Raw genomic sequence first — 27,293 nt, 5'->3', positions numbered from 1 at the left:
TTACGCCCATCATTAAATCCATGTTTTTAAATGATGCGTTCAATCGAACAAAACAACACAATCCTGGTTGATGAGACGGAGGGAAACGTTTTCTCTTTGCTGCGTGAAAAGGTGCAAATCCTCTCGACACTCACATTTTGAATGTTTGGTATTTAAAACATGCAGAAGCAGTCGCTCTATATACTTTCCACGTTCCTCGTTCGCAGAGTTACTTATGCCTCCAGTTCACACATACATGCCTATGGTTCCATTCATACTAAAACCCGGTGTCCACGTTGGTCTGACATTCCAGACCTCGCATCCCACTCCAATTTGGCACGTATGCTCCACATAGTCACAAATTTCAGCTTTCAGAAGGACGTCTGCATAGGGGTCCATTCGTACCATATCGGACTGCGGACTTGGGAAGAATTTGCCTGTATGAGGGACTTAACACACGTGGACAGCTAAGTTCAGGTCTGCAAATCCATCCTGAATCAATCCTCAGAGCCAATAGGTGGTTTGGGGACACATGATGCCACATTCCCGAGCATGCATGAACAAACTCCATCCTCAGGACGCATTATACACCTTTAGAAATAAGGGTTCCAAAAGCGTCCTTCTACAAGGGCTGAAGTTCTACCTGGAACCATTTGCTTCTGAAGAAAGGGTTTTTCAAGGGTTCTTGGTAACACTATTGGTTCCAGTAATAACCATTTTGATCCAGAGAACCCTTTAAAACCCCTTTCCTGAATAAAGGGTTTAAAAAAGGTTCTTGTTAAAAGGGTTCCAGGTGAAACCTTTATAAACGAAAAGGTCCTACTTGGAGCCAAACAGTGTTCTCCTATGAGGACAAGCCTAAGAACCTTATATGGTTCTACTTACTTCTACTACTTTTCAGGACCAATATGTTCATTTTGTTGTAGCCACCACCACGATATGAACACGGATCAACACAGTTGCTCATGGTAAAAATTATATTTCATGTTACTGCAGCGCAAGTAGCAGCAGCAGCATTAGCAGCAGCAGCTTGTGTTTCAGTGATCACACGTGGTCACAGGAGACAGGTCCAGGACAGAATTTTAACGCCAAGTGTCAACAGTCGAGCTAAAGCCTGTTTCCTTGTGATCAGATCCCTCGGGACGATACCAGTGTCTGAACAGGGCCACAAAGTGACTTGCAGCAACTTATTAATATACACATGTACCTGTGGCTAACACCTGCCACATCAGCCAAAAACACATGAGATCTTACGTTGGACCAAGCTAAAAGCAAATCTTCATGTAACGAGAGGAGAATCTGTGTAATTTAGTGTAATTAATGTACACATTTTACCATAGTCCTTTAAATTATCTGTATATGAACTATGTATGAGTATGGTACGGTATGTTGGTCGTGATCACTTAACCATTAACCACAACTACACTTGTTGCAGACCTTGTCTTGGGGACATTTTATCAATGTGCACCTCTTGGAACTTTAACTGACTACACCTGGTTGATGAAACGACAGATGTCAAGTTTTAAACAGTAATGATTGCTACAAACGTTAATACTACACGTTAAGCTAACAGCCATACAATGAATGCGCGTTGTAGAGATGTACCGGAAAATGACTGCGTCTCAAGCAAAAGCACTTAATCTTGTGTCTCCATTGATAACAAACGAAGCAGAAGCTGATAAAAAAACCTGTGTGCATTTCCTGTGAGTCATTTGACCTGGAATGAATGCCGATTAAACACATTCCCACTGGTGAAAAACCAGTTTAACGCCAGGATACAGCTGGTTTTTGCACCAGTGAGTATCAGATCGATACGATACCTCATACCCGGCATACCTCCGACGGGCAGAGGACGACGCAAAACCATGGCGCCGACGTGCCCGGTGGAAATTTGGGGGTAATCCCGTATTTCATCTCATACACATAATGCATTAAACTATACAGTTTTGTTCCATTTGGTTTGGTTGATTTCACACCAGAGGAACTGTACCAAAACTGTACCCAGCGGTTGATTTGGTGCGCACCAAAGTACGGCGATTATATTCACACCTACGCAAGCGAACCGAACCAAGGGACCAAATACGTTTGGTACGCACCGAATGCTGTAGGTGTAAAAGCACCCCGAGGTTGCCCTTTTTCAGAATTATTTTGAACAATCGTCCACTTGTTTCAGCCTTTTCTACTCCCATTGGATCATCTGCTCTTCACTTCACTGCATGAAAAGGCCAGTTGAGACAGTTCTGAGTTTCACCCTGTACCAACAATGCTGTAATGCGTGTCGAGCAACAGGTTACCCGACATGAACTGATAGTTAAGCAAATAAATACATAGTCATTACTTTTTGCTCATTATAGGATTATGCGCCGATTGTTTTCTTGATTCAAAAAGGTTCATATTGATTCTGGCTGTTAAGACAATATGAGCCGACTCGTCATGGAAAGTTTGACTCAACACGTGAAAATCAATGTTTCTCAATGTTCCCACAGACGATGGTACAGTAACGCTGAGGATTGGATTGAATCAGAGTCAAACTCTGGAGGTGAGCAGTAAAAAGGTCAAGCAGAAACAAAAATATCTGGTTCTCTCATAGCAACTCAAAGGCAACAAATGAACTACAACCCCCAGGGTGGATTTCAGCATGACGTGGGGAGAAAGTTGATATAAAATATAAATGAATTCATTTGAACACATTGTTTGTTTTGTAATCACTTTGAGACGTGTTCCCGTACGATGAAAAGAATCGTTTTAAGTTGTAATAATTTGAATAACCTCGTATTAAATTAGTTAATCAGGCATCGTCTTCTTTTTACTGACACTTAATAGAATAGAAACAACAAATCATGGTAATAAACTGCTAAATAATCCACAAGGAGAGTCGTTATTGGTTTATTTGTCTCGTAGGTCATTTTAAAATTGCAGTATAATCTTGGGTAAAAAATAAAAATGGGAACTGGGAGTCGAACCAGCTGCCTCTGTGTGAAATGTACTGTATAATCAAATATGAAAAAGAAATGTAGAAACGCTTCATAACTGGAGCATCACTTTTGTTTATAAAGAAACATAAATGGTTAATGACTTCATCGGTCACCTATTTGCACAGCTCTGTCGCCATGAAACCATAAAGTCATGGGAATGTATCGCATGTGGCAGCAGAGTTGAGCAACAGTTTGCCTGGAAGTGTTTGGAAAATGGATACACGATCAAACGGGTGCGTCTTAATAAAACCTGGTTTTACTTGTCTAAACTTTAACATGCTGTGCCCGTTGAGACTCCAAGGCACTCGCCCAAAAGCAGCGACGCATCTCTGAGTCAGAAGCTCTGCTGGAGGTTGGGGAATGGCCCGCAGTTACAGTTGGACCAGGAGAACAAGATCATTAGCGTGCTGTTGCAGATACACGTGCCATTTAAAAAAAAAAAAAAAGGTAAAGTGTGCCAAACAGCAGTGATGAACACAAGCAGAGAGGAGGTTCCTGAGGAACGTTGATGAAGCAAGAGGCACCTGCTCTGTCTGCAGTGATTAACTGTGAAGTGATTCAGCTATGTGAGCATAAACCACCAAACAATCCAACTTTGGACTGGAAATATACAGAACCATATAAGGTTCTTCGGCTTGTCCTCATAGGAGAACCCTTTTTCGGAGGGTTCCATCAAGGGGTCAAACCTCTGATCCAGTTCCACCTCTGGATAAAATGGTTCTTACTGGAACCATTAGGGTTACCAAGAACACTTGAAAAACACTTTCTTCAAAAAAGTGTTTTTCAGAAGCAAATGGTTCCTCATAGGAGAACCCTTTTTGGTTCGAGGTAGAACCATTTTTTTCCACCTGGAACACTTTTGGAGGGTTCCACCAAGAACCCTTTTTAAAACCCTTTATTCAGGAAAGGGGTTTTAAAGTGGTCTCTGGATCAAAATGGTTCTTACTGTAACTATTAGTGTTACCAAGAACCCTTGAAAGCAAATGGTTCCAGCCCTTGTAGAAGGACCCTTTTGGAACCCTTATTTCTAAGAGTGTATGTTCTATAACTTGCTACCCAGCAGACCCTTTTCCACTAGCGTGGCCTGCCTTGGCACGGCACGGTTATTTTGCTTTTCAGTTTTAATACCTGCTCAGGTAAGGTTCCAAGCGAGCAGGGCCAATACCATGTGTGTCGTTGTCACAGTGCCGGCCACTGATTGGTCAGAGTACTGTCACACAGGAAGAGGCATGTTGAAGACATCCAACACAAGAATCAAAACAAACAATGACGAACTGTATCAATTAAAAAGACTTAACAATCCTGAAAACAGTGATGACTCCGCCCACATTGAGGAGGTACTACATTGTAATGGAATTACCAACCAAACCGCGTAGAGTCGAGCCCTGCCAAGGCCAGGTGAACTGGGACTATGAAGTGGAAAAACGGCACATGTGGGCCCCATATGGGTTTGCCTTTCTACGGTGGCCCCAACTGCATTTACCTAGTTCAAGCCTATGCCTATTTACGACCCTTCCCAGGCTACCTGGGTACTAAGTGGGTCAGGCTTGCGAGAACAGTACCATAACTTATATGATGCGAACCGCGGTGTCATTCCGGTGCGATGACAATGAAAAACGACATCAAACGCGACACAACACAACAGACAACAATGGAGGACATAGGCTTATTTTCCCCTGCTTGTATGGAAATAAACTGCGGGCGTTTGCCTCGACTTCCATGGGATATTTACACTGGTCTGTCGAAAATACGTAGCGTACAGTCTCAAACCAAATCGTTAAACTCAATGCATACATGGCTTTAAAAAAACATAGACACTAATGTTTATTTCTGCCAATAAACCCTCCTAATTGAAGGCTATGGGTCAACATTCTGTATTGTCCTGTAAGTCCAAGTGAAAGTTGATACCTGCAGGCTTCAGGCCGACTGACAGTTGACGTAGCGACACTGACACAAGCCAACGCGGCGGTTACATACGGTGAACAGCGACATGTTTCTCCTTACACAGTACATTTCTCTAACTGCTATGATATATGTGCATCTGGAGCCCGTAGAGACGAGGGAGGAGAGGACCATCAGTCTTCATTAAACATGGTCTGGCACTGAGCTACGAGGTAACAGCCTCTGATGGATGGCACCTTTAAGTTCCCATTAAAAGGTGAGCATTGCTCATAAGCAGCTTCTGATTAACACTGGGGGCTGGGAAGGTGAGCCATGTGATCCACAATGACAAAAGCTGGTGCTTCTCATTCAGGGCTGCAACCACTCGAGCACAGTCGGGCCCTTCAGCAAACACTTTGATTCTCATTTTTCTGGCCATGTCCATAATACTGTGGCTTTGGTTCTGTGTGTTTTGTACCTACTGTACATGTTAATCGTGAGTGGGTCTTCTCTGCAGCCGATGACTTCAGAAAAAAATGGTGCCTTTATGAAGTGCTGATGAAACGCTCCCAGCGCTTCAACCTGTTAACTAAAGTGCTCTGTTTGCAGAGGTCCGAAGGGGCGCTGCTCAGCAGAGACCACCTCCTGAGGCCCCGGTTCTCAGAGAGGTGAGGACAGGGGCAGGCTTTGACTTGCTACGACAGCGCCGGCTTTAATAAACCTCCCCAAATGCCTCCAAGAAAAGAGACTGTTTCTACAAAGTCTGAGAGGCCGAGGTGTGTAGAGGTGAGGGAGTTAGTCTGCTGATCTTTTATTTGCTCGGCAGCAAAAAATAAATCAGCAGCTACGTTTTTAATCAGTGGAACTTTTTGGTTCATTTTCCAGCATTCCCCAAATTCCTCGTGTGGGAATTTATAATGTTTCTTATGTGATAGTGAACCTGAATGCACCTGCGACTAGTAAACATTTTAATTATTTCGTAAAACTATTATATTCCCATCATTCCCATCCTATAGTGAAGAAGAGTATCATCAATTTTGCGGCTAACTTGGCGAACCTGTTTCCAAAGGTAAGCTAGCAAGGCTACGATTAGCATTAGCGTAGGGCTAACATAATGACAACACTGTGCAACCTCATTAGGCACAACACAATTAGTTTTTGTATTCGATTAGCATTAGCATAGCTACTGGCATGGCTGACAGTCACAAAACAGCGAGCTAAGCTAATGCTAATCGAAAATGTAAAAAAATATGGTGTGGTGACTAATGAGGTTGCACAGTGTTTGTATTATGTTAGCCTTTACGTTCCTTATCATGCATTACCATAACTGAAACATCTTCTTCAGCTCCCTCTATAGCAGGGGTGTCAAACGTACGGCCCGGGGGGCCAGAACTGGCCCGCCAGAAGGTCCAATCCGGCCCACATGATGAATTTGTTAAAATGACAATGTCAAATACAATATTTTTCACTTCCAGATAACTCTGACTAAATGTTTGTACCTTTATAGATCCAGTGTGATGTGTAAATGGTGCGTTTAAGCATAATATTGTTTAAATTGCACTTATATTTCTCCATAAATGTCATGTTTTGTAAAAAAGATACTTCATTAAATACAAATACAAATTCAGTTCTTGTTGTTCATAGATTATTATGCTATTATTTTACTGGTCCGGTCCCCTTAGGAATATAGGAATACGAATACATACTTCCTACTGGCACTTCACTAGTATTTTTTATTATTTTTTTCAAATCAACCAGGAGAACAAAAGTCAAACAGTTTTAAAATAACAGAAGACAAAGAAAAGCAGAAGATTCAACTGATCAGCTCGAACAATGACAACATTCCCTGAAAAAGGTGACAAGCTATTACTCGACGATCAAAATACCTATAGATTGATTTGAATTACTTTTTTTTACAAACTAATAAATTGAGAAAGCTATTTCGCAGATGAATCCATAATGAAAACAGTAGTTGTCCATACTACATGTGTCATATAAACTACCTGCCAATGAAAGCTAAACAGGATTTACTGAGGCGATTACGCTCGGGCGGAGGAGAACAAGTTGCTCCCCTCCTCCATCCGCCCGTCTGCTTCTCCTCTACCTCCAGTTGAAGGTTAATGATGAAGGCATATATGACAGAGGAATACAGATCAGGGAGACGTGGATGGATGTGTGGAAAGAGTGCAAAACCGTTCAGAGGGCAGCTGTGGTGGGAGACGAGGCGCACGTTTGAACTACGACCGAGTCTGCAAAAACATACTTATTAGCGTGACGTAGCACCGGCGCGATGACAATAAACAACGACTTGTATCTTCTCCTTTTTCTTCCTATTTGCTAGACCGCTATTTAAAATTCCCTCAACTGCCATGGAATATTTACACCGGTTGTAGAGTGACGTTTACACAAAAGAATGACATAACATACTGTACCAAACAGAAGCACGGTTTAAGCCTTTTTGAATAATAATTGATTATCAATCAATATTATGCTAGTCCAATATTAATTACCATAAACATTATCATTTCTTCATATATCCACACTACATACACTCTTAGAAATAAAAGTAGAACCATATAAGTTTCTTCGCTTGTCCTCATCGGTGAACCCTTTTTTGTTCCAGGTAAAACCATTTTATAAAGTTTCCACCTTTATTCAGGAAAGGGGTTTTAAAGGGTTCTCTGGATTAAAATGGTTCTTACTGGAACCATTATTGTTACCAAGAACCCTTGAAAAGCCCTTTCTTCGGGAAAGGGTTTTTCAAGGGTTTTTCTAAGAGCGTAGCTGGTCTTTGTGATATAATCCAAATATCCAAAGTGAACCTTCAAATTCAACATACTGTATGTGATTTTGTTGTTTGTTGTTCTGAACAAAACGTGGCAAAACCGTGTTTTAACACAGAAAAAACCCCTTTCTTCAGGAAAGGGTTTTTCAGAAGCAAATGGTTCCAGGCAGAACCTCAGCCCTTGTAGAAGGACCCTTGTAGAGCCACAAATGTGGATTAATCCACTGCTGAAAATAGTTCCAACGCTAAAAACTACCATCCAAACCTTTATTATCAGACTTTGTTTCTTCCCAACAAACCTATGTAACTCAAAGTTCTATATGACCCATTTATGAGGATTTATATCCACGACAGGAACATGTGGAACTGAAAGTTGCACTAAATATGTAGGGGAACAGAGATGTCCAAAAAAATGTTGTTTTTTTACATCACATTTACGCCACATTTGACAAGAAAATGTGTGTATGTGTATCTACACTCGTAGAAGTAAAGTGCTAAGTAGAACCATATAAGGTTCTTCGGCTTGTGCTCATAGGAGAACCCTTTTTGGCTCCAGGTAGAACCATTTTATAAAGGTTCCACCTGGAACCATTTTAAAACCCTTAATTCAGGAAAGGGTTCTCTGGATCAATGGCTCTTTATGGAACCATTAGTGTTACCAAGAACCCTTGAAAAGGTCTTTCTTCAGAAAAGGGTTTTTCAGAAGCAAATGGTTCCAGGTAGAACCTCAGCCCTTGTAGAAGGACCCTTTTGGAACCCTTGTTTCTAAGAGCGTGGACAACTGTGCGTCTGCCCTCTACTTGGAGGCAGATTTCTTCCAAATTCCTTGCAGTGTCTTGACACTGAGCTGGAAAATACTAGGGCAGAACTCTTGAACCAGTAACATCTACAGGAAAACTCGCACAGTCGTAGAACAAACACCGAAATACCGCTGTTTCAATCTGCGGGACTCCTCCTTCGATTTTTTTTTTTTTCTTAAATAATTTCACACACAAGTAGAGTCAATGTAGTGGAAAACCATACTTCAAAGTGGCAGGCATTGCCAGGGGCTGGCCTCATGCGGGCACTCGCCTCAAAGAGTATGTGATGTTGCACCAATAAAAATCGATCTTGCAGAGCAGAAGCATATTGAGGTGCTATGCATACACCATTAATGCTGATCAACAGCCTAAAAGCCTGAGCATGTGCGCGCCCTCTCAGCATTCCTGCATTCCTCCTACCAATTCATTGATTCTTCATAAAATTGCAGATGAGAGAGCGCTCGCAGCCAGTAATCAGTGTATACAAGACGCCCGAGGCTTCGTGTAAGCATCAGTGAGTCTGTGTGTGAGTGTGTGAGAGAGAGAGAGCTAATGCAGATTAGTACTTTGATATGCTCACAGCATCAGTACACGCTGCCCATGTTAAACTTTTGAATGAATAAATGTTTGGGATTCGCAGGGTTTTGCGACGCAGAAGAGCGTCTCATCTCAACTCGATCAATGCTTTGGTCAATAAAATGCAAAAATAAAAAAAAAGTCATAAATGTCAATACGTTCTCCGCCCATTGACACATCTTCCACCTCATGCGCAAGATATTCACTTAACAAAGATGTTACAGTGGATATAATCTTTCTTGTTGATAAGCATTGATTAGTGTCTCCCTTATATTAATTACTTTATAAAAACACAGATAGTTTGTGATTCATTTAGTGCAATTACACAATTAATGGATAAGTTGATGAACCCCTAACTTAGGACAATGTAGCTCACTGGATGATCACCCCCAACGTTCTTTGACAGAACAGGTGAAGCTTTGGCTTCGACTACGGTTGATCTCATACCACCGATCTGGTGAGATTTCACTGTTTGGTGAAACTATTCAATGCCGCCAAACAAAGCCAACCTCGCATCTCGCCGCAGAATCACAGAAAGGAGTTCTCGCTCGAGTATCGCATGATGAAATGCGAGGAAAACCTCGGATACGCAAGATCGCGGGTGCAGTAGCAGGACTGCGACGGACCTGAGGACAAAGTCTTAAATTCTACACTTCAGCGTAGCCTACAAAACGTAGTTCTGACCATTTCACATCCGGTAAACTCTCTCTTTCGTGTAGTGAATATCTAGTAAATAAGAAAGTTACATATTGGATAACTGCTTGAGATAATAATGAGCATGTTAATCATAAGGAAGGTCAACAGTCAACAAAGACCGACTGCTAACGGCTAACTTTTAACCTGACACGACAGATTCAAGAGCAACAACAAAAGGTTCTGACTGTCTTCGACTGAAATTGCGATTGCGATATGATTCGCAATATTAGAGGGATTGATGATTTTTACACAATTATCCTAATTGTCGTTGAAAAATATTGATTGCCGCGTGATATTTTCTTATAAAGTTGTGTCTGTGACGGGGATATCTCTCGCTCACCGTTAGTCAGATCGACCTAAGATTTTGGATCTGGGTCAAGCATGGCCCGATGGTGTGCATCCTTGATTTTCACGTTTTTTGGATTTTAATTTACGCTACACCAGGCAGGGGTGCCGTCAGGATTGTCTACATAAGAGTACACCTCTACATCCAACATTCGCTTTGGCCATCACTAAAAAATCTTCTTCAGCTCCCGCTATAGGAATACACACTTCCTACGGAGACTGCACTAGTTTAATCTAAAATGGTATTTTGACACACACAAGTTTAAAGGATGAACCCCATGACATCATGTAAAGTGTAAGCAGGTTCCACCTGACCTAATAACCAGGTAGTGCAAGTCAAAAACACACATTACATCATATTATGTCTCCCACTATGTATTGAAAACCATGTAGTTCGTTGCTAAATGTAATGATATAGACATGAGTTAACGTATGTGTGACTCGTATGTTTTGACTGCATGTGGCGGGTGAAGCTCCCGCGACTGAAATAATCACGCTCGGCTGCACATGTAAACACTGCAGTCTATACTTCAACATGTCGCGACAACAGCCTATACTTCAGCTCAAACCTACACATCAACATCCCCCGTGCATTGATGTGCGGCAACTGAGATGTGCTGCTGCCATCCACGGAGGTTATTAGTATATCAGTGCCATAGTTAAAACAAAAAGTAGCACAATAATAATAAATGAAACTGATTATTAGGTTTGTGGACAACAGTGCCTCAACACTGGTCAACATTAATAACATAACCTAGAATATACACAAGATGTGTATTAAAAACTGATTTTAAAAATGTCAATAATCCTGATCCGGTTATGGCTAGTGATTCCCTGACTGCTCTGCTAGCTGGCTGCAAAAAGTGGAATGGATTTCCCGAACAGAGGCGTGTCTCAATGAGACGCGGAAGTAACGATGCACGCCTCCATGCAGGAAATCCATTCCACAGTTTACAGCTAGCTTAATTCCCTGACTGCTCTGCGAGCTGGCTGCAAAAAGTGGAATGGGTTTCCCGAAATGGAGGCGTGTCTCAATGAGACGCGGAAGTAACGATGCACGCCTCCATGCAGGAAATCCATTCCACAGTTTACAGCTAGTTAAATTCCCTGACTGCTCTGCTAACTGGCTGCAAAAAGTGGAATGGATTTCCTGCATGGAGGCGTGTCTCAATGAGACGTGGAAGTAATGATGCACGCCTCCATGCAGGAAATCCATTCCACAGTTTACAGCTAGCTAAATTCCCTGACTGCTCTGCGAGCTGGCTGCAAAAAGTGGAATGGATTTCCCGAAACGGAGGCGTGTCTCAATGAGACGCGGAAGTAACGATGCACGCCTCCATGCAGGAAATCCATTCCACAGTTTACAGCCAGCTAAATGGAGTTTATTAACGCCATATATAAAATCAACAATAATGATATTATGAGTGACGGACACTTATTAAATATTTCGTGCAGCCGGAGATGACAGAGAGGCTCTCCGAGGGGTCTCCGTAATCAACGTAGAGCACTTTATGCAGGAGTACAAATTGGGCTTATGGAGGATTTTAAAGTTTGTTATTTTTGGGGGGATTTGACAACAGCACGGTGTGCATTTGGAAGGAACAGCACACTTCTACTGCTTTGGTGTCGGTGCAAAAGCTTCATCCAGCTCACGGCTCAACTCTATCAGCACAAACTTAGACGGTGAGATCGACCAATGGGGAATAAAGAAGCCCTCAAGCCTCCACTCAAGAAGCTGCAGTGCTTTCTCTTAAGAGAGAAAAAAAAATCACCTTCTTTATCTGTTCACTGATGAACAGCGAGGCTTTCGCTGTGGACGGTCCACGCAGCAAATGTGTGCCAATTCATTCCCTCAAGGTCTGCAGTGAGAAAAACCCTCCCTGCTCCGGTACAGCCCACACGTGGGGAGATTACATCTTTTATTTATCACTCCTTGGCCCTATTTTTCCAGAAAAATTCCAGGCTGGTGTGCAATCAGCCAAGTAGAAACCCTCCCTGCGCGTGAGTGTGTGTGTGTCTTTGTGTGCGCACTGCTGTGATTCCTCTTTGAAAGCGTGCCCACCCCCCCACCCCCTCTCATTCTGTGGAATAACAACCCAGATTCAGTTTCTTCCCAACAGAAACATTTCCCAATATGTGGGAATATATCGTAGAGCTCGCACTTTGGCAGGACAGAGGCTGGTGTGTGTTAGTGTTAGTGTTAGTGTGTGTGTGTATTCCCTGTTGCCCTTCAGTGAGTACACAAAGCCCACATGCACCTCCTGAATTTAAAAAGTGGCTGGAAAGAGGGGGGGGGGGGGGGGGTGGGCGGGCCGTGCAGAAACTCCTGCATTACAATTCAAATGAGGCATGCAGAGTAATGGGATTACAGCCCTCGTGGTATTAGTGAAAAAGGTGTCCTGAGCGCGTTGAGCTCACAGGTGACAGACTGCAGCGACACATTCTCCCAGGCTGACCACGCGCTGATAAAGGACCGTCTATATTAAAGTGAGCTATCTCTAGCAAAGCATACTTCTCTTATCATCTGTTTTTTTATTTATTTATTTTTCAATTACAGACACACACACAAAAAAAATCTCTGAACCAATTGGCTGTGGACTGGTGTGTGAATCGTGGCCCATTTGAAAAAAAAAAAAAAGAACCGTTGTTCTCAATACGCTTCCTCCTTCCAAATCTATTCTACTTAACATAGGAGTGAAAAGATGCTTTTGTTTGCCGGCCCCCTCCAACAGGAAGCTTGAAAGACACAAATGAACATGAAAATAGGAACAAAGTGCCAAACTCACAATGGGAATGCTGGGTATTTGATATGTGTGCTGCCCAGTGATTAAAATCTCAAAGAGGGCTTTGCTCTTTTAGGCACATTAAAAAAAAAATAAGGGGATGGAGAAAAAGGGAGGAGGAGGGTGGATTGCAATTAAATGACATAAAAAAAGCAATTGATGCTAAGTAGCAGATTGTTGTTGATCTCAACTTGATGTCTACTATTGCGTTTACTCATTTCAAATAATACCAAATTTCCACTGGTTTGTTTAAACTGGATTTTGACCAGTGTGTATGTGATCGAGTGGCATTCAGTCAAATTACTCTCCAATGCAGCTGTTTATTTTCATACATCTTTGGCTCCAATCAGCATTAAGCTCGATTTATATTCCTGAGTAAAGTGCTCTACGTCGTCTCGGGCTGCATGAAATATTTTTTAAAGGTTCCATATTATGCAAAATCAACTTTTTAATCATTTAAATCCTTAAATTTGGGACTCTGGAGGTCCCATCAGTCGACACGTGAAAAAGACGACTCATTCATGTTTTTGTGTGTTTTTGAGCAGAGTGGTGTTGACTTCCGCGCTCACTGGGACGTCACAATGCGCTAAATTCCTGCAATTGTTGTCTCGCAGAGCACCGATTAGTCCCTAAAAACTCGAGAGTGCAGGCGAGGGCAACAGTAACCGAAAACCGGAAGTCCGCAAAAAATGTTCTACTCTTGGCTCCACAGTGCAGCACAGAGTTCTACACAAACTTCCAGCCTCAGAGGATTTATCTGTCCAGTGGATACATGTTATATATGACGGCAATGTGCCTGCTCGAGCCTGTAAATGATCACTTTTCCAAATGCTAACTGCTGTTAGCTTAAATGAGGTAGATGACGTAGTTTCCTGTGTCCTGTGTTTGACCAAAGTATGTCTGGAAGGTATTTTTGTGTCAAAAGTATCTGTGTTTCAATGTTATTCAGCTGCAACAACAACAACAACAACAACAACAACAAGAACAACAACAACAACAACAACAACAGTCTTTCTCTCTCGGACGCCATTGCTCACCGTTGCCGAAAACACGACAACCAACGACGTTAGCGAGAATTGGCGTCACTGGACTACGCCAGTCTTATGTAGCGACCCCTACTGATCGGGGCGGGAAATTGCATCACATATCTCCAGCACCACGACGGAGAACTATAAGGGCTCAAGGGGTTTCCGTGGTTACGCAGTTGGATAGCGCATTATGCAGTTGTAGAAGTGTAATGACCATGAATATGCTAATTTCATGGTCTGCTTCATTAACGGCAGCGATATAAATCACTAGCGTCTTTCCAGTGCAACATTACAATGCATATCCATAATCGGGCCTGTTAGCATAGCATCTAGCCTTGAATGTTTTTTAAGGAAACTTTACTTTTTACAAATTGAGACAGCAATACATTTTTTTTTTTTTATCATTTCATGACATATGCACATGCTCAATGTCTTCTCTGATTTCGGTGTTTTTCTGTAGCAGCACCACACACAGGCCTGGCACACGTACTACAGCGTTTAGAGTTGTTATGAAGGCAATTCCATGGAAACAACGCCGTGTTTACAGAGTTAACGGAGTCTAGAAATTGTTCAAGAGAACCAAAACAACAACGCTCATCGAGCTCCACCGTGTTGTCGTCGTTTTTCCTCTCTGACTCATTTTGATTTCGGCACGTTTGTGACGTCTCATTTCACGCACAGTGATAAAAAAATTAAAAAAAACACCACAGGGCAGAACAACCGCTGACAGTTTGAATGGTGTTAATCACCTTTTTTTTTTTTTTTTGGGTGGGTTCACAAATCCTGGGTAACCTGCTAATTTTAGCGTGAAAGAGAGGCTTAAGCTGTTAATAACAGAGGTGTTCTGGTGCGTTAACAACACTCAGTCATTTCAAAAACACAACATGATGCTCAAACAGCATGGCAGACATGTGCAGCCCTCCCTCATGTTCTGGTCACATGACAGCAGAGAACATCTCTGTTCTGGACAACACGTCGCCCTGTGCTCGGCGTATCTTCAGGATTGCGTCTTTTTTTTTACGATAACAGTTCCAAGACAGTACATTCTGTATGAATTCCACGAATAACAAACACCCTGGTGCTCCGTTAAGGCTAACAACAACAACAACAACAAATGTCAGACTGCATATTTGACTCCTTTCCAATCCTGGTGTTCGTGTTCATTGGCGACTCCCGTCACAAAAGATGACAAAGCAAGTGCTGATTAAACTCCGTGCAAACTGACACACAATGTGCCGGCATAATTATGATTCAACAGTCTGTCAATGGGTGCCAAACAGAACAACTCATTCAAAACTAATGTGTGTCAGTTGAGACCCAACCCAACACTGGATACTTCCCCTATTACTCAATAGTTGTATGTAATCGTTTTAAAAGCAGATTTTTAAATGGTTTCTGAGCAGCGGATGTAGCATTTGTCAATATTCTCTCTTATTTTGGTCAATAAAACACCGGAAGTAAAGATGCATTATGCCATTAAAGGTGATTTCTGATGATCACAACACATTTTTTGTACTAAACTGGCTGGATTTCACATGTGTGTTATTTATCTTCTTTCTCTGAACCTTTGTGAGTGGATGGTGGTGATGGGGGGAAAGACTCCTGCTTTTGTTATAAAGCCACAAGCTTGATTTTCTACGCAATTAGTGGATTTGCAGCTCCCCTGCATTTCACATTCAAACTGCCCCCGAAGCCAAAAACAGGATTTAAATGCCCCAGTCACACAGTGGCATTCATGCAGGGCAGCAGCTTTAAAGCCCCATTGTAGGCTCTCAGTGTCGGGCTGTCTGTCACCCTTTGTTGCCAAATCCTGACACTTCTCTCTACCCCACGTTATTCCAACAAAATCGTTGTTTATTCCATGTGATGTCGTTGTTTTATACTGTGTGGTTGTTTATCTGTGCTCGGTGTCCCGTCACATCACTCACCGACTTGCAGTACGTTGTCCACGCAGCCGCTCTCCAGCAGACCGATGCCCCGTCGGAAGGGCAGCCGCGTGTCGTCGCCGCTCTCCCCGCTACTACTCGCGACCTCCTCGCCGCTCGTGTTGAACGACGAGTACATGCAGATCTCCCGTTCGCTCCTCGGGAAAGACCAGTACACTATCCGTCTCTGGACCGGCTCCGGGATCCGCTCGAAGCGCTCCTCGACCCTCTGAAACGGCCACTTCTCCGCGACTTTCCGCGCCGCGATGTCCAGGAGAGTCTCCGGGCTCTGGGTTTTGCTCGACTCGCCCTGAGCGGCCGCCGAGCCGCCGCCGCCGCCGACGCACATCGCCCACGCGGCCCGCTGGCCTTGCCTGCACGTCGCGCCGTAGCCCGGTCGACAGCAGAGCCGCTTGGCCGGGGGCTGCTGTCCGCGCTCCGCCATGATAGCTCCGCTGAAAACGGCGACGGAGGAAGTCAACGCACCATATGAACGGGGATGTGAAGGGGAAAACGGCTACTCACGGCTCGGTCGTTGGCCGTGTAAGACCAAATCATCCTTTTAAGGGAACATGGAGGCAGGGCTTCTCCCAGCTTGTCAAACCCCTTTGTTGACAAATTAAGCGGAGGCGGGGTTTGTCCAGTTATAGCTCCGCGAGGGCGGAATTCCCGCACGGCCGCTAATCCTTTGTGAACCGCATTTGAGCCCCGAAACAGCGGATAGAAGAAGAGGAGGAGTGGGGTGCGGTGGGGGGGGGGGGGGTTCGCTGAAATAACAAGCGTCTCTTCTTCCAGGCGGTGGTTTTATCCGGTGAAGGTTCACAGATATTAGCGGCGGAGAGGCGACGCTTTGTCCGGCCGTTGAGTGGTGGTGAAGAGCCAGCGTTGCGTGCCTGGGGGCGGTGATTGGCCTGTCAACACCGGAGCCTCGTGGTTTGGGGGGAGGGGGGAAGTGAATGCGTCTCCGCCCTCCCGTGTGGCGTTCAGGTTCCGCTGGAATGTGGGTCCGTTGGAAAGGAAACACAATTCGTTATCGGGAACACAGACGGCACAACACTATGTACAGTATGTGAGCATGGCAACACGGAGTGAAAACGGTCATAACAAACAAAGGGTGGCTTTAAACACGTGAAAACATCCCAGTAAAAACAATGCATTTATTAGTCTGCTTTTGTACTGGAAGATATTGACAAGGTTTTAAAAAAAAATAAAATAATGGAATTTAAAGGTGCATTATGTAATAAATCTAAAGCAACTGGCCATAAAATCCTCCTAATATGTCACAGAGACTCAGGAATAATGTTCATATAACAAACTGAACTCACCAACAACAACAGTACAGACAAAATATTTGCATTCAAAAAAAAATATTTTGCAGACTGCAAATCATGTTTATGTTTTGAAATCATGTTTTTGGCATGTGGCGCCACCTACCGCCGTCTACCAATCATTGCAGTCAGTAGAGTCTCAGCTGCCGAGCAACCACGGGTTGCCAGTTAAGTCAAAAAACGAAACCTAAAAGACGTCGGTGTTTTGTTTTGAGTGTAGTAACCGTTTTTGGCCACATTCTTACATATGGCGCCTTTAAGTTCTGGAATTCACGAAACATGACATGTACAATAGAGGTCAAGCAATATTTTGGGATCCTGTTCCTGTGGTACACTCTTAGGAATAAAAGTGCCAAGTAGAACCGTATAAGGTTCTTCGGCTTGTCCTCACTGAAGAACCCGTGAATCTTTTTGGTTCCAGGTAGAACCTTTTCTAAAGTTTCCACCTGGAACCCTTAGTGTTACCAAGAACCCTTTTAAAACCCTTTATTCAGGAAAGGGTTCTCTGGATCAAAATGGTTCTTACTGGAACCATGAGTGTTACCAAGAATCCTCATAAGCAAATGGTTCCAGGTAGAACCACAGCCCTTGTAGAAGAACCCTTTTGGAACCCTTATTTCTAAGAGTGTACCTACCTTAATACAGTCGCGTGGAAGTGGTAACAGATAAAGACTACTTTGACACAAATACATTCATAAAAAGAAATGTTCCGTCCAAATTGTTTTCATAGTTTCACCAAAAAAAATACCTATTTAAAGGGAAGATAATTCACAAGGTTTTGAATTGTGATGATAATACTTTTAGGAATAAATTCAGGAATACTATGTGACAGGTGGATTTTTCTACCTTTACACAGAAATGTTTCCCCATATTGTAATAGTGTACTTTAATAACAACATTTCAGGACGGGGTCATCATAGACAAAAGTCACGTTGTTGTAAACACAGTTGCCCTCAGGGGCTCAACTGCTGGATTTGTATTTTATCAGCTGTGTTTCCACCAGGAACAAGTTGTTAGGTAAAGGTGTCTATGGCTGAAACAATAGGTGCATTATTATGAACATGTTCTACAATTGTATTGAGGAGTGTACAAATAGCCTCCATCTGTTTGAAGTACAATAGAGTCGGTTACTAATGCAGTTTTTTTACACCACCGTATTTATTTGACTTCAACAAATGTCCAGATATTATATTATTTCATATCGGGAAACACATACGACTCATGAAAATGTGCACAACTGAAGTCTTGTGTGAGCAGTGTGTGTTTTTCACCAGCCTCTATTTTCGGTAGCTATCAGAACTGCTGGACCCTGCATATAAACATGTTGTGTTGAAATGGGCTTGTTTTCTGTGTTCATAAGATGAGCACTCTTGAACGCCATTTTCACGACCCATTTACTCTAAGTTCTCTGAAGTAGTTGAAGTGTTGGCAAAGAAAAAAAAAAGCAAGACGGCACAAAGTAGTCGGTATAAAAGAAACTTTCTTCTACTTTCAGCTTCTCCCTTTATGGGTCTCCACAGCAGATCATCTGCCTCAGGTCCTCCTTCACAACCTCCATGAACCTCCTCTGTTTACCTGTTTTCTTTCTGTTTCTCCCGTGCAGCAGCTCCATCTTCTTCAGCCTCCTCTGTCCACTATAATCAATAATTCCTCCTCTGCACATGTGACCGTGATGTCATCTCAACCTTGACACTGACGTTGTGTCCAAACCGTTCAGCTTTGAGCCGTCCTTCAAATGCTCATTTCTAACCCTGTCCATCCTGGTCGCTTCCCGTTGAAAATCTTGGCATCTTCAGCTCCTTCCTTCAGCAGCTCCAGCTCCGCCTCCTGACATCGTCACTGTCTCCGAGTCGTCCATCATATCAGGTCCCACTACCGTCTTGTAGACCTTCCCTTTCACCTTTGCTGCTATCCTTCTCTCACACACATCACCCCTGACACTCGTCTCCACCCTGACTCCACTCTCTTCTTCACCTCTCTTGTGACTGTCCATTGCTTTGGATGGTTAACTCCAGGTTTTTAAACACATCCACTTTCTCTACCTCTATTCCTGGCATCTTCACTGGGAAGAGTTTTCCTCTTCCACTCCACATCATTTTTTCAGTCCAGACTGTAGTATCTCAACAACCATTGCATGCTTTGGTATGAAATTGCATTCAGATGTTTCCCCAGAGGGGAAATAAGGGTTCCAAAGGGGTTCTTCTACAAGGGCTGAGGTTCTACCTGGAACCATTCGCTTCTGAAAAACCCTTTTCCTGAAGAAAGGGTTTTTCAAGGGTTCTTGGTAACACTAATGGTTCCAGTATTTTGATCCAGAGAACCCTTTAAGACCCCTCTCCTGAATAAAGGGTTTTAAAAGGGTTCTTGGTGGAACCCTCCAAAAGGGTTCTCCTCTGAAGAACCTTATATGGTTCTACTTAGCACTTTTATTTCTAAGAGTGTACTACAACGTATCTATGGCTTTAATATAAATAATATAATGGCCTATACATAACACACTGCCAGCAAAGCCATGGAAGTCTTTTGCCCAAGGGATGCCGACGAGCAGAGCTGGGAATCGAACCCACAACCTCCCAATTGAAAGATGACCTGCTCTAGCACCGAAGCCATTCTTCATGATGGGTTATGCAAATTTGGACAGAGTAAAGTACATTTTTGCTCACACTGACCCCCGATGTGCTCACTGATGATGTTTGCACACTTTGCATTAGCGTAGTTACGCAACGTTTTGTGCTATAGGTTATTACGGTAATTTCACTGACACCGTTTCAGGAATCCGGACAATTCCTGAAACGTCTTTGTCGCTAGTATAGTCCATTTTTCTGGCCTGTTTTTGCACATTGATAGACAAAGAAACACAGAGACTCAAATGTTATTGTAAATATGTTTTATACTGTTCAAATGTACACATTTTCCATGCATTGTTTTTCTCAATAAACCTTTTTGTTTTTCCTCATTTTAAATGATTGAAATAGTATTTTAACATGCAGTAAATTGGAGGTTATTATGGGAAACTGGGCAACTACAGTATATTGTATGAACACATCTAAATGTGCCAAGCTAAAGATTGTGATATTGATAAACAAAGAAAGAAACCCTCTCCCCAGCAGCCCCATCAGAAGATATTATCTGATATATCCTTTTGATCAGCACCATGGGAACATTTCAGGCTGGTTTTTTAGAAAGTTTTATTCGTGCATAAACACACTGTTTGTCACTGTAATGACTTGATCTGTCTCTCTTTTTTTTTTTTCCCCTCTGCCATTATTTCCCAGTTACAGTGCCCCCTGCTGCTCCTGCAGGATAGCGTTATCAGCGGCCTCATTTCAGCACACTCGCTCCATGCTGCGTAAATGATTTAGGCCCCCGGTTAAAAATCTTTACCAGTGTCTCATTTTACCCAGAAGACAGTGCAGCAGAAGCAAAGTAATGACTGAGCCTATTCGCCCAGCGTGGTGGTAACAGTAGGTGGGCCCGAGAGAGGAAGACAACAGCACAGACGCACCGTCTTCACCAAGAGAGAATCACCTTATAACATCGGAGTTTGGCTTCATTTATATATATATATAAAAAAAAAAGGCATTTAAATGAGGCTCCTAGCTTCTTTTTCATCAAATGCGTCATTACCATGATGATATCTTTAGCTTTAGCTGGGCGCTTTTAAGGGGAATTGAGGTGTCCGATTCATTCAATTTCCGCTTCAAATTTTTCAACTCGGCAAGCTTCATTTTGGTCCAAATTGTGTGAAAAAAAAAGTAAAACCAAACTTAAGGGACAGGAAATGACATCAGCCACAGAGGCTACTGGGAGCTAACAGCAGTTAGCATTTGGAAAACCGATCATTTGCCGACTCTTGCAGGCACATTGCCGTCATATATAACATGTATCCACTGGACACGTAAATCCTCTGAGGCTGGAAGTTTGTGGAGAACTCTGTGCTGCACTGTGGAGCCAAGAATAGAACTTTTCGCAGACTTCCGGTTTTCGGATACCGCTGCCCTCCAGCACTCTCTTTTACGGACAAAGCGGATCTTCGCGAGACAACAACTCCTGGAATAAAAAAAAAAGGCATTTAAATGAGGCTCCTAGCTTCTTTTTCATCAAATGCGTCATTACCATGATGATATCTTTAGCTTTAGCTGGGCGCTTTTAAGGGGAATTGAGGTGTCCGATTCATTCAATTTCCGCTTCAAATTTTTCAACTCGGCAAGCTTCATTTTGGTCCAAATTGTGTGAAAAAAAAAGTAAAACCAAACTTAAGGGACAGGAAATGACATCAGCCACAGAGGCTACTGGGAGCTAACAGCAGTTAGCATTTGGAAAACCGATCATTTGCCGACTCTTGCAGGCACATTGCCGTCATATATAACATGTATCCACTGGACACGTAAATCCTCTGAGGCTGGAAGTTTGTGGAGAACTCTGTGCTGCACTGTGGAGCCAAGAATAGAACTTTTCGCAGACTTCCGGTTTTCGGATACCGCTGCCCTCCAGCACTCTCTTTTACGGACAAAGCGGATCTTCGCGAGACAACAACTCCTGGAATAAAAAAAAAAGGCATTTAAATGAGGCTCCTAGCTTCTTTTTCATCAAATGCGTCATTACCATGATGATATCTTTAGCTTTAGCTGGGCGCTTTTAAGGGGAATTGAGGTGTCCGATTCATTCAATTTCCGCTTCAAATTTTTCAACTCGGCAAGCTTCATTTTGGTCCAAATTGTGTGAATTCTGGTCACACCAGAGTCCACTCAACTGACAGCTGGTGTCATTCAGTGTTAAGACTGCAAGATTAGAAATGAACGCCATTGAGGGACAGCACACGCTGAATGGTTTTGAAACGCTTTAATGGCCGTTCTCCACTGCGGTCGGGCGACTCGTCTCACCTCGCCATGGCACGGCACAAATTTTAGACATTTCCCTGGTAATTGTTGGAGATTAACCCATGTTTTTAGGATTGGACATATTATACCTCTATTTCTCCAAGTTAAACTAGTTCCCTGGTGTCCTAATGAACATTTTTGGTCAAAAATACCATAAAGATGAAGCACCACAGCAGTTCAATCACCTTAAAAAAAAGTTGAACGAAACTTAAGGGACAGGAAATGACATCAGCCACCGAGGCTACTGGGAGCTAACAGCAGTTAGCATTTGGAAAAGTGATCATTTGCCGACTCTTGCAGGCACATTGCCGTCATATATAACATGTATCCACTGGACACGTAAATCCTCTGAGGCTTGAAGTTTGTGGAGAACTCTGTGCTGCACTATGGAGCCAAGAACAGAACACTTCGCGGACATCCGCTCTTCCCAGATACTATTGCCTTTGCCAGTACTCTCTGTTTTTTTACGGACAAAGCGGAGCTTCGCGAGACAACAATTCCTGGAATTTAGCACATTGTGACGTCCCTGTGAGCGCGGAAGTCAACACCACTCTGACCAATCAGTGGCTGGCAGTCTGACGACATCACGCATTTTACCGAAAAAAAAGTCCCTGTGCCGCTAGTGGAAAACGCAAATTAACCAGATCAGATATTAATCCGTAGTGCTCACGTAGCAGGTGCACCCATGGTAATTTGCCGTGGGAATAAAACACCACTCGTCTTCTTATGTGTTGTTGAGTAAAAGTTAGGATTAATTTTATATATTGCATTTTTAGTCGTGATATAAAATGTGCAGAAGTCACAAAATAGAGCGTTTGAACGAAGTGAACGTTGAACTGTGAAGTATATTTCCAAATTTCACAAATTCAATCAGATTTTTTTTATTCAGGAAAGGAGTTTTAAAGGGTTCTCTGGATAAAAATGGTTCTTACTGGAACCATTGGTGTTACCAAGAACCCTTGAAAAGCCCTTTCTTCGGGAAAGGGTTTTTCAAGGGTTTTTCTAAGAGCGTAGCTGGTCTTTGTGATATAATCCAAAGTGAACCTTCAAATTCAACATACTGTATGTGATTTTGTTGTTTGTTTTTTTGAACAAAACATTGCAAAACCGTGTTTTAACACAGAACTCATGGTGTGTTTTATAAAATCCGGGGATTCCGGCACAAAGACATGCTTTAAGACTCCCATTAACATGAATTCTGTGGATGGCCTCGCTCCGCTCTGCTGAGATGGCTAGCGCGGGTGATAATGACACTCGACACTCACTCCTGGGGATAATCAGACACACACACACACACACACACACACACACACACACACACACACACACACACACACACACACACACACACACACACACACACACACACACACACACACACAACACAAACCATAGTATCTTTTCACGCTGGGCCCATTTGCATTCTCATCAGTATGCATGAAATTTCTCACTGAACTTTAATACCCTAACTGCTGCATAATACACTTTAATGAGCATAAAAGTGAGCATGACAATTAAAAATCGCATTAATCACTAAACGCTGAGGGGCGGGGATGAAGGGAGAGGAGGAGGAGACGCTACTGAGGACTGTGGGGGGGGGGGGGGGGGGGGGACTGGATAAAGAGCACTCCAGAGAGGATGGTGGGGGGAGAGGGGAAAAAGGACATTGAAGTGATATTAAGAAAGGACAGAGTGAATAGCAAAGAGCACAGAAATGATATTCACGTCTTAAGGAGCCGACAGACATTTCATGAATGATGTGTTTTAATCTCAGAAATGTGTGGGTGCTTTGTTCTCTCCCTCCTCCTCCTCCTCCTCCTCCTCCTCCTCATGCTTCTATATTATTGTTTCCTTCACCTTACGCTAAACTAAACCAAGCAGGTTTTTAACACCTTTACCAACCCCCCACTTCTTCTCTTCACACAAATAATGATTGGAGGGGGTTATGAATATTCAGATGTATAAAAAAAAAAAAAAGTCCTCACACTCATTTGGACTTCTCACATATTTCCCTCTCTTCCCCAGAAACTGCTGCAATCAATAAACCGAGCTGCAAATTTTATTCTCTAAATATATTGCCTCTCTTTTTTTTTTTTTTCTTGCTGCCAATATAAACAGCGCCGTTGGGCACGTGTGAAATCTCGCCGTCGCTTACGCTGGGAGTCGTGCAGATGTCTGTTCTCGTGCAGACAAAGGACAATAACGAACCAACGCTCACAAACGGGAAAGAAGAGTTTCCTACACATTTGCCATTTCGAAATTCCGTACTTTTCCAAATCTCAAATTCCCAGACTTCTCGGGAGGAGTTTTCAGTCCATATTAAACACCTGAATACCAATTGTTAGATGCTTATTATGTAAATAAATGGTTTTTAAATCCTTCGACCCATGACTCTGCCCTTTAAAGGCGCCATATGTAAGAATGTGGCCAAAAACAGTTACTACACTCAAATTCAAAACACAGAGGTCTTTTAGGTTCCGTTTTCTGACGTAACTGACAACCCGTGGTTGCTCGGCAGCCGAGACTCTACTGACTGCAATGATTGGTAGACGGCGGTAGGTGGCGCCACATGCCAAAAACATGATTTCAAAACATAAACGTGATTTCCAGGCTGCCAAAAAAAATTTTTTTAATGCAAATATTTTGTCTGTACTGTTGTTGTTGGTGAGTTCAGTTTGTTATATGAACATTATTCCTGAGTCTCTGTGACATATTAGGAGGATTTTAAGGGCAGTTGCTTTAGATTTATGACATAATGCACCTTTAAGGTACGCACCACCAAAAAGCAAAGGAAAAATTATTTATTTTCATTTTTTAATTATTTTATTTACTTATGATAACAATAATGACAGTCAATATATACACATATATTTTTTTAATTACACCCTACAGTATTTCAGATACAGACCTCTACCAAACGGTTGAGACGTCTGTTCATAATAAACCTGGTTTGCATAACTCATAAATTACAACATTCAAAACAAGTCACATTAATTCAGTGTTAGTGAGTTCAGCTTGATGCATGTTTCAATGAGATACAGTGACTTAAAGTGTGGTCAACCAAACGGTTGAGTCGTACCTTAAAGGGTTAAAAAAAAAAATTCAAATATACATCACTGAAGATGAACGCAGCGCTTTCTAATCTTTCGGGCTCATGAACTGGACACAGACTGAATGTCTGTCCCGTCAGTTGACAGTTAATATTACGCCCGAGATGATAAAACGTGATTAATCGCCTCAATCATCCATCATCTACAGCTCTCGGAACGATCAGCTGTGTTTCTGACGGTCAGTCGTGTTTCAGCTGGAGCTCCGCGGCGAGATTTTCGCACGTGGCTGCTGTCAGAACGTCTTATGTCGAACCGTAATGAGATTATTTTAATATTAATGGTAACGGTAATTTACGGCAGTCTTAATTGAGACGGCATCGTCATGACAGAACAGCTTCCTGCGCCTCCGTTCGTGTAACACTGATCCTCTCCTTTTGTCAACATTGTTGAGCACATTGTGCATTGTTCATTGTTCATTGTGTTTTCTGATAACTTTAGCTGTTATATATGCTTTATGCAAATGATTGGGTATTAATTTATCTGTACTCTGTATCTGTAAGCCTCAAAATATCCACTTATTTTAACCCCAAATCCAAACATAAACCAGATAATGTCCTGTGAGTAAGTGGTTTTGCCCATTTTTCCAGGATAACTTTCAATATCTGCTCTTTTAACCATTAAAAAATGAACAAAAACAATAGGTTTTATCGAGAAACTAGAAAAGCACTCGGAGAGCGCAGACCTCTGCCAAGGCAGCTCAGCGCCTAAAATTGTATCACTTGTTTGTGGTCCCATTGCGCACATTTCCTGAAAATTTCATCCAAAACTGTCTGTGACTTTTCGAGTTATGTTGCTTACTGGAAGTTTGTGTAGAACTCTGTGCTGCACTGTGGAGCCATGAATAGAACACTACACGGACTTCCTCTCTTCCGGATACTGAAAACATACACCTCCTTGGGCGGAGGTTAGAAAACAGTGTAGTTGTACACGAACACCAGATTTTGCGTGTTGAATTTGGAATTTGAACAGTGTAACAAATATCGTTAGCTTAATAGCATAGCAGCCTAAGTCATATATGGAAACAAGAAAAAACTAATTTTTAGTAAAGTTAGGCAGATATCAACCAATCAAATTACCCAAAAAAATTACTTAGCCAATTATGCTACTAGGCTAACGATATGTAAATTGACGGTAAAAATCACGGTAATGCTAACGTTGTTGTCTGTGATACACTCAGTGTTAAAGGGTTAAGGTTATAATTATGTCATTTGAGCCGTATTAGAACTTAATGTTTAAAAACTGCACATATCATATACTTTACTTTTACTTAAGTAATATTATTTTTTTAAAAAGTGACTTCAACTTCGATGAAAGTCATTTTCTGGTAACATGCTTGTACTTTTACTCAAGTATCCCTTTAGGGTACTTTGTACAAGACTGTACATGACCTCTAAAGCAGAGGTGGAAAGAGTACTTAATAAATATTCTACTCAAGTAAAAGTAACACTAAGTACCACTAAATAAAAGTGCTAAGTAGAACCATATAAGGTTCTTCGGCTTGTCCTCATCGGAGAACCCTTTTTGGCTCCCTTTTGGAGGGTTCCACCAAGAACCCTTTTAAAACCCTTTAATCAGGAAAGGGGTTTTAAAGGGTTCTCTGGATCAAAATGGTTCTTACCGGAATTATTAATTTTACCAAGAACCCTTGAAAAACCCTTTCTTGGGAAAGCGTTTTTCCAGAAGCAAATGGTTCCAGGTAGAACCTCAGCCCTTGTAGAAGAACCCTTTTTGGAACCCTTATTTCTAAGAGTGTATTTTTGATAACATTTTACTCTGCAACATGCAGACTGGTCTCCCGGGAAAAACACAAACCATGAAATACATAAAAAAATGTCACATTCTGTACAAAAAAATGTACCAATGTCATACGAGTTGTACCGTATCACCACTTCTAAAGTGACCTAGTTCTCAAGTGTTTGATGTCACCTGGAGGAGAACGAGCCTGGTAGTGTGGTGTGTAACACAGTGAGACGTACACCCGCTGTGTTTTTACCCAGAAATCACCTTGTTTTCTTGAAGAGGCTTGTTGACAAGGAAACACCGTGATGAAAACCAGGTGTTTTTGTGCTTTAACCTCGAACCACATTCATGCTCAGGAAATCCTCAACCTGGTTTTTCTCCATTACGTCGGAAACGTACGTCTGTAGTAACGTGACTTTGGCTCAGAAACATGAAGTCACTCGCTGCTGTGGTTAGTAGAAG

The 27,293-nt window shown here is 42.4% G+C and overlaps 1 protein-coding gene across 2 annotated transcripts in view; it reads right to left on the bottom strand.

Moving 5' to 3' along the window:
• Positions 1 to 16,218, bottom strand: part of LOC310928470 (zinc finger SWIM domain-containing protein 6-like) — a gene marked incomplete at both ends in the record, with an annotated part of 44,831 nt that extends 28,613 nt beyond the window's left edge. For both annotated transcript variants that reach the window (XM_083891017.1, XM_083891018.1), the window contains one exon: positions 15,777 to 16,218. In XM_083891017.1, coding sequence (XP_083747143.1) covers positions 15,777 to 16,218 — 442 coding nt within the window. The remainder of the gene's footprint in view (positions 1 to 15,776) is intronic.
• Positions 16,219 to 27,293: the final 11,075 nt, after the last annotated feature.

This window comes from Microchirus variegatus, assembly GCF_963457635.1.
Source record: "Microchirus variegatus genome assembly, chromosome: 1".
NCBI classification, from domain to species: domain Eukaryota; kingdom Metazoa; phylum Chordata; class Actinopteri; order Pleuronectiformes; family Soleidae; genus Microchirus; species Microchirus variegatus.
This window is presented reverse-complemented; position numbering and strand designations above follow the sequence as displayed.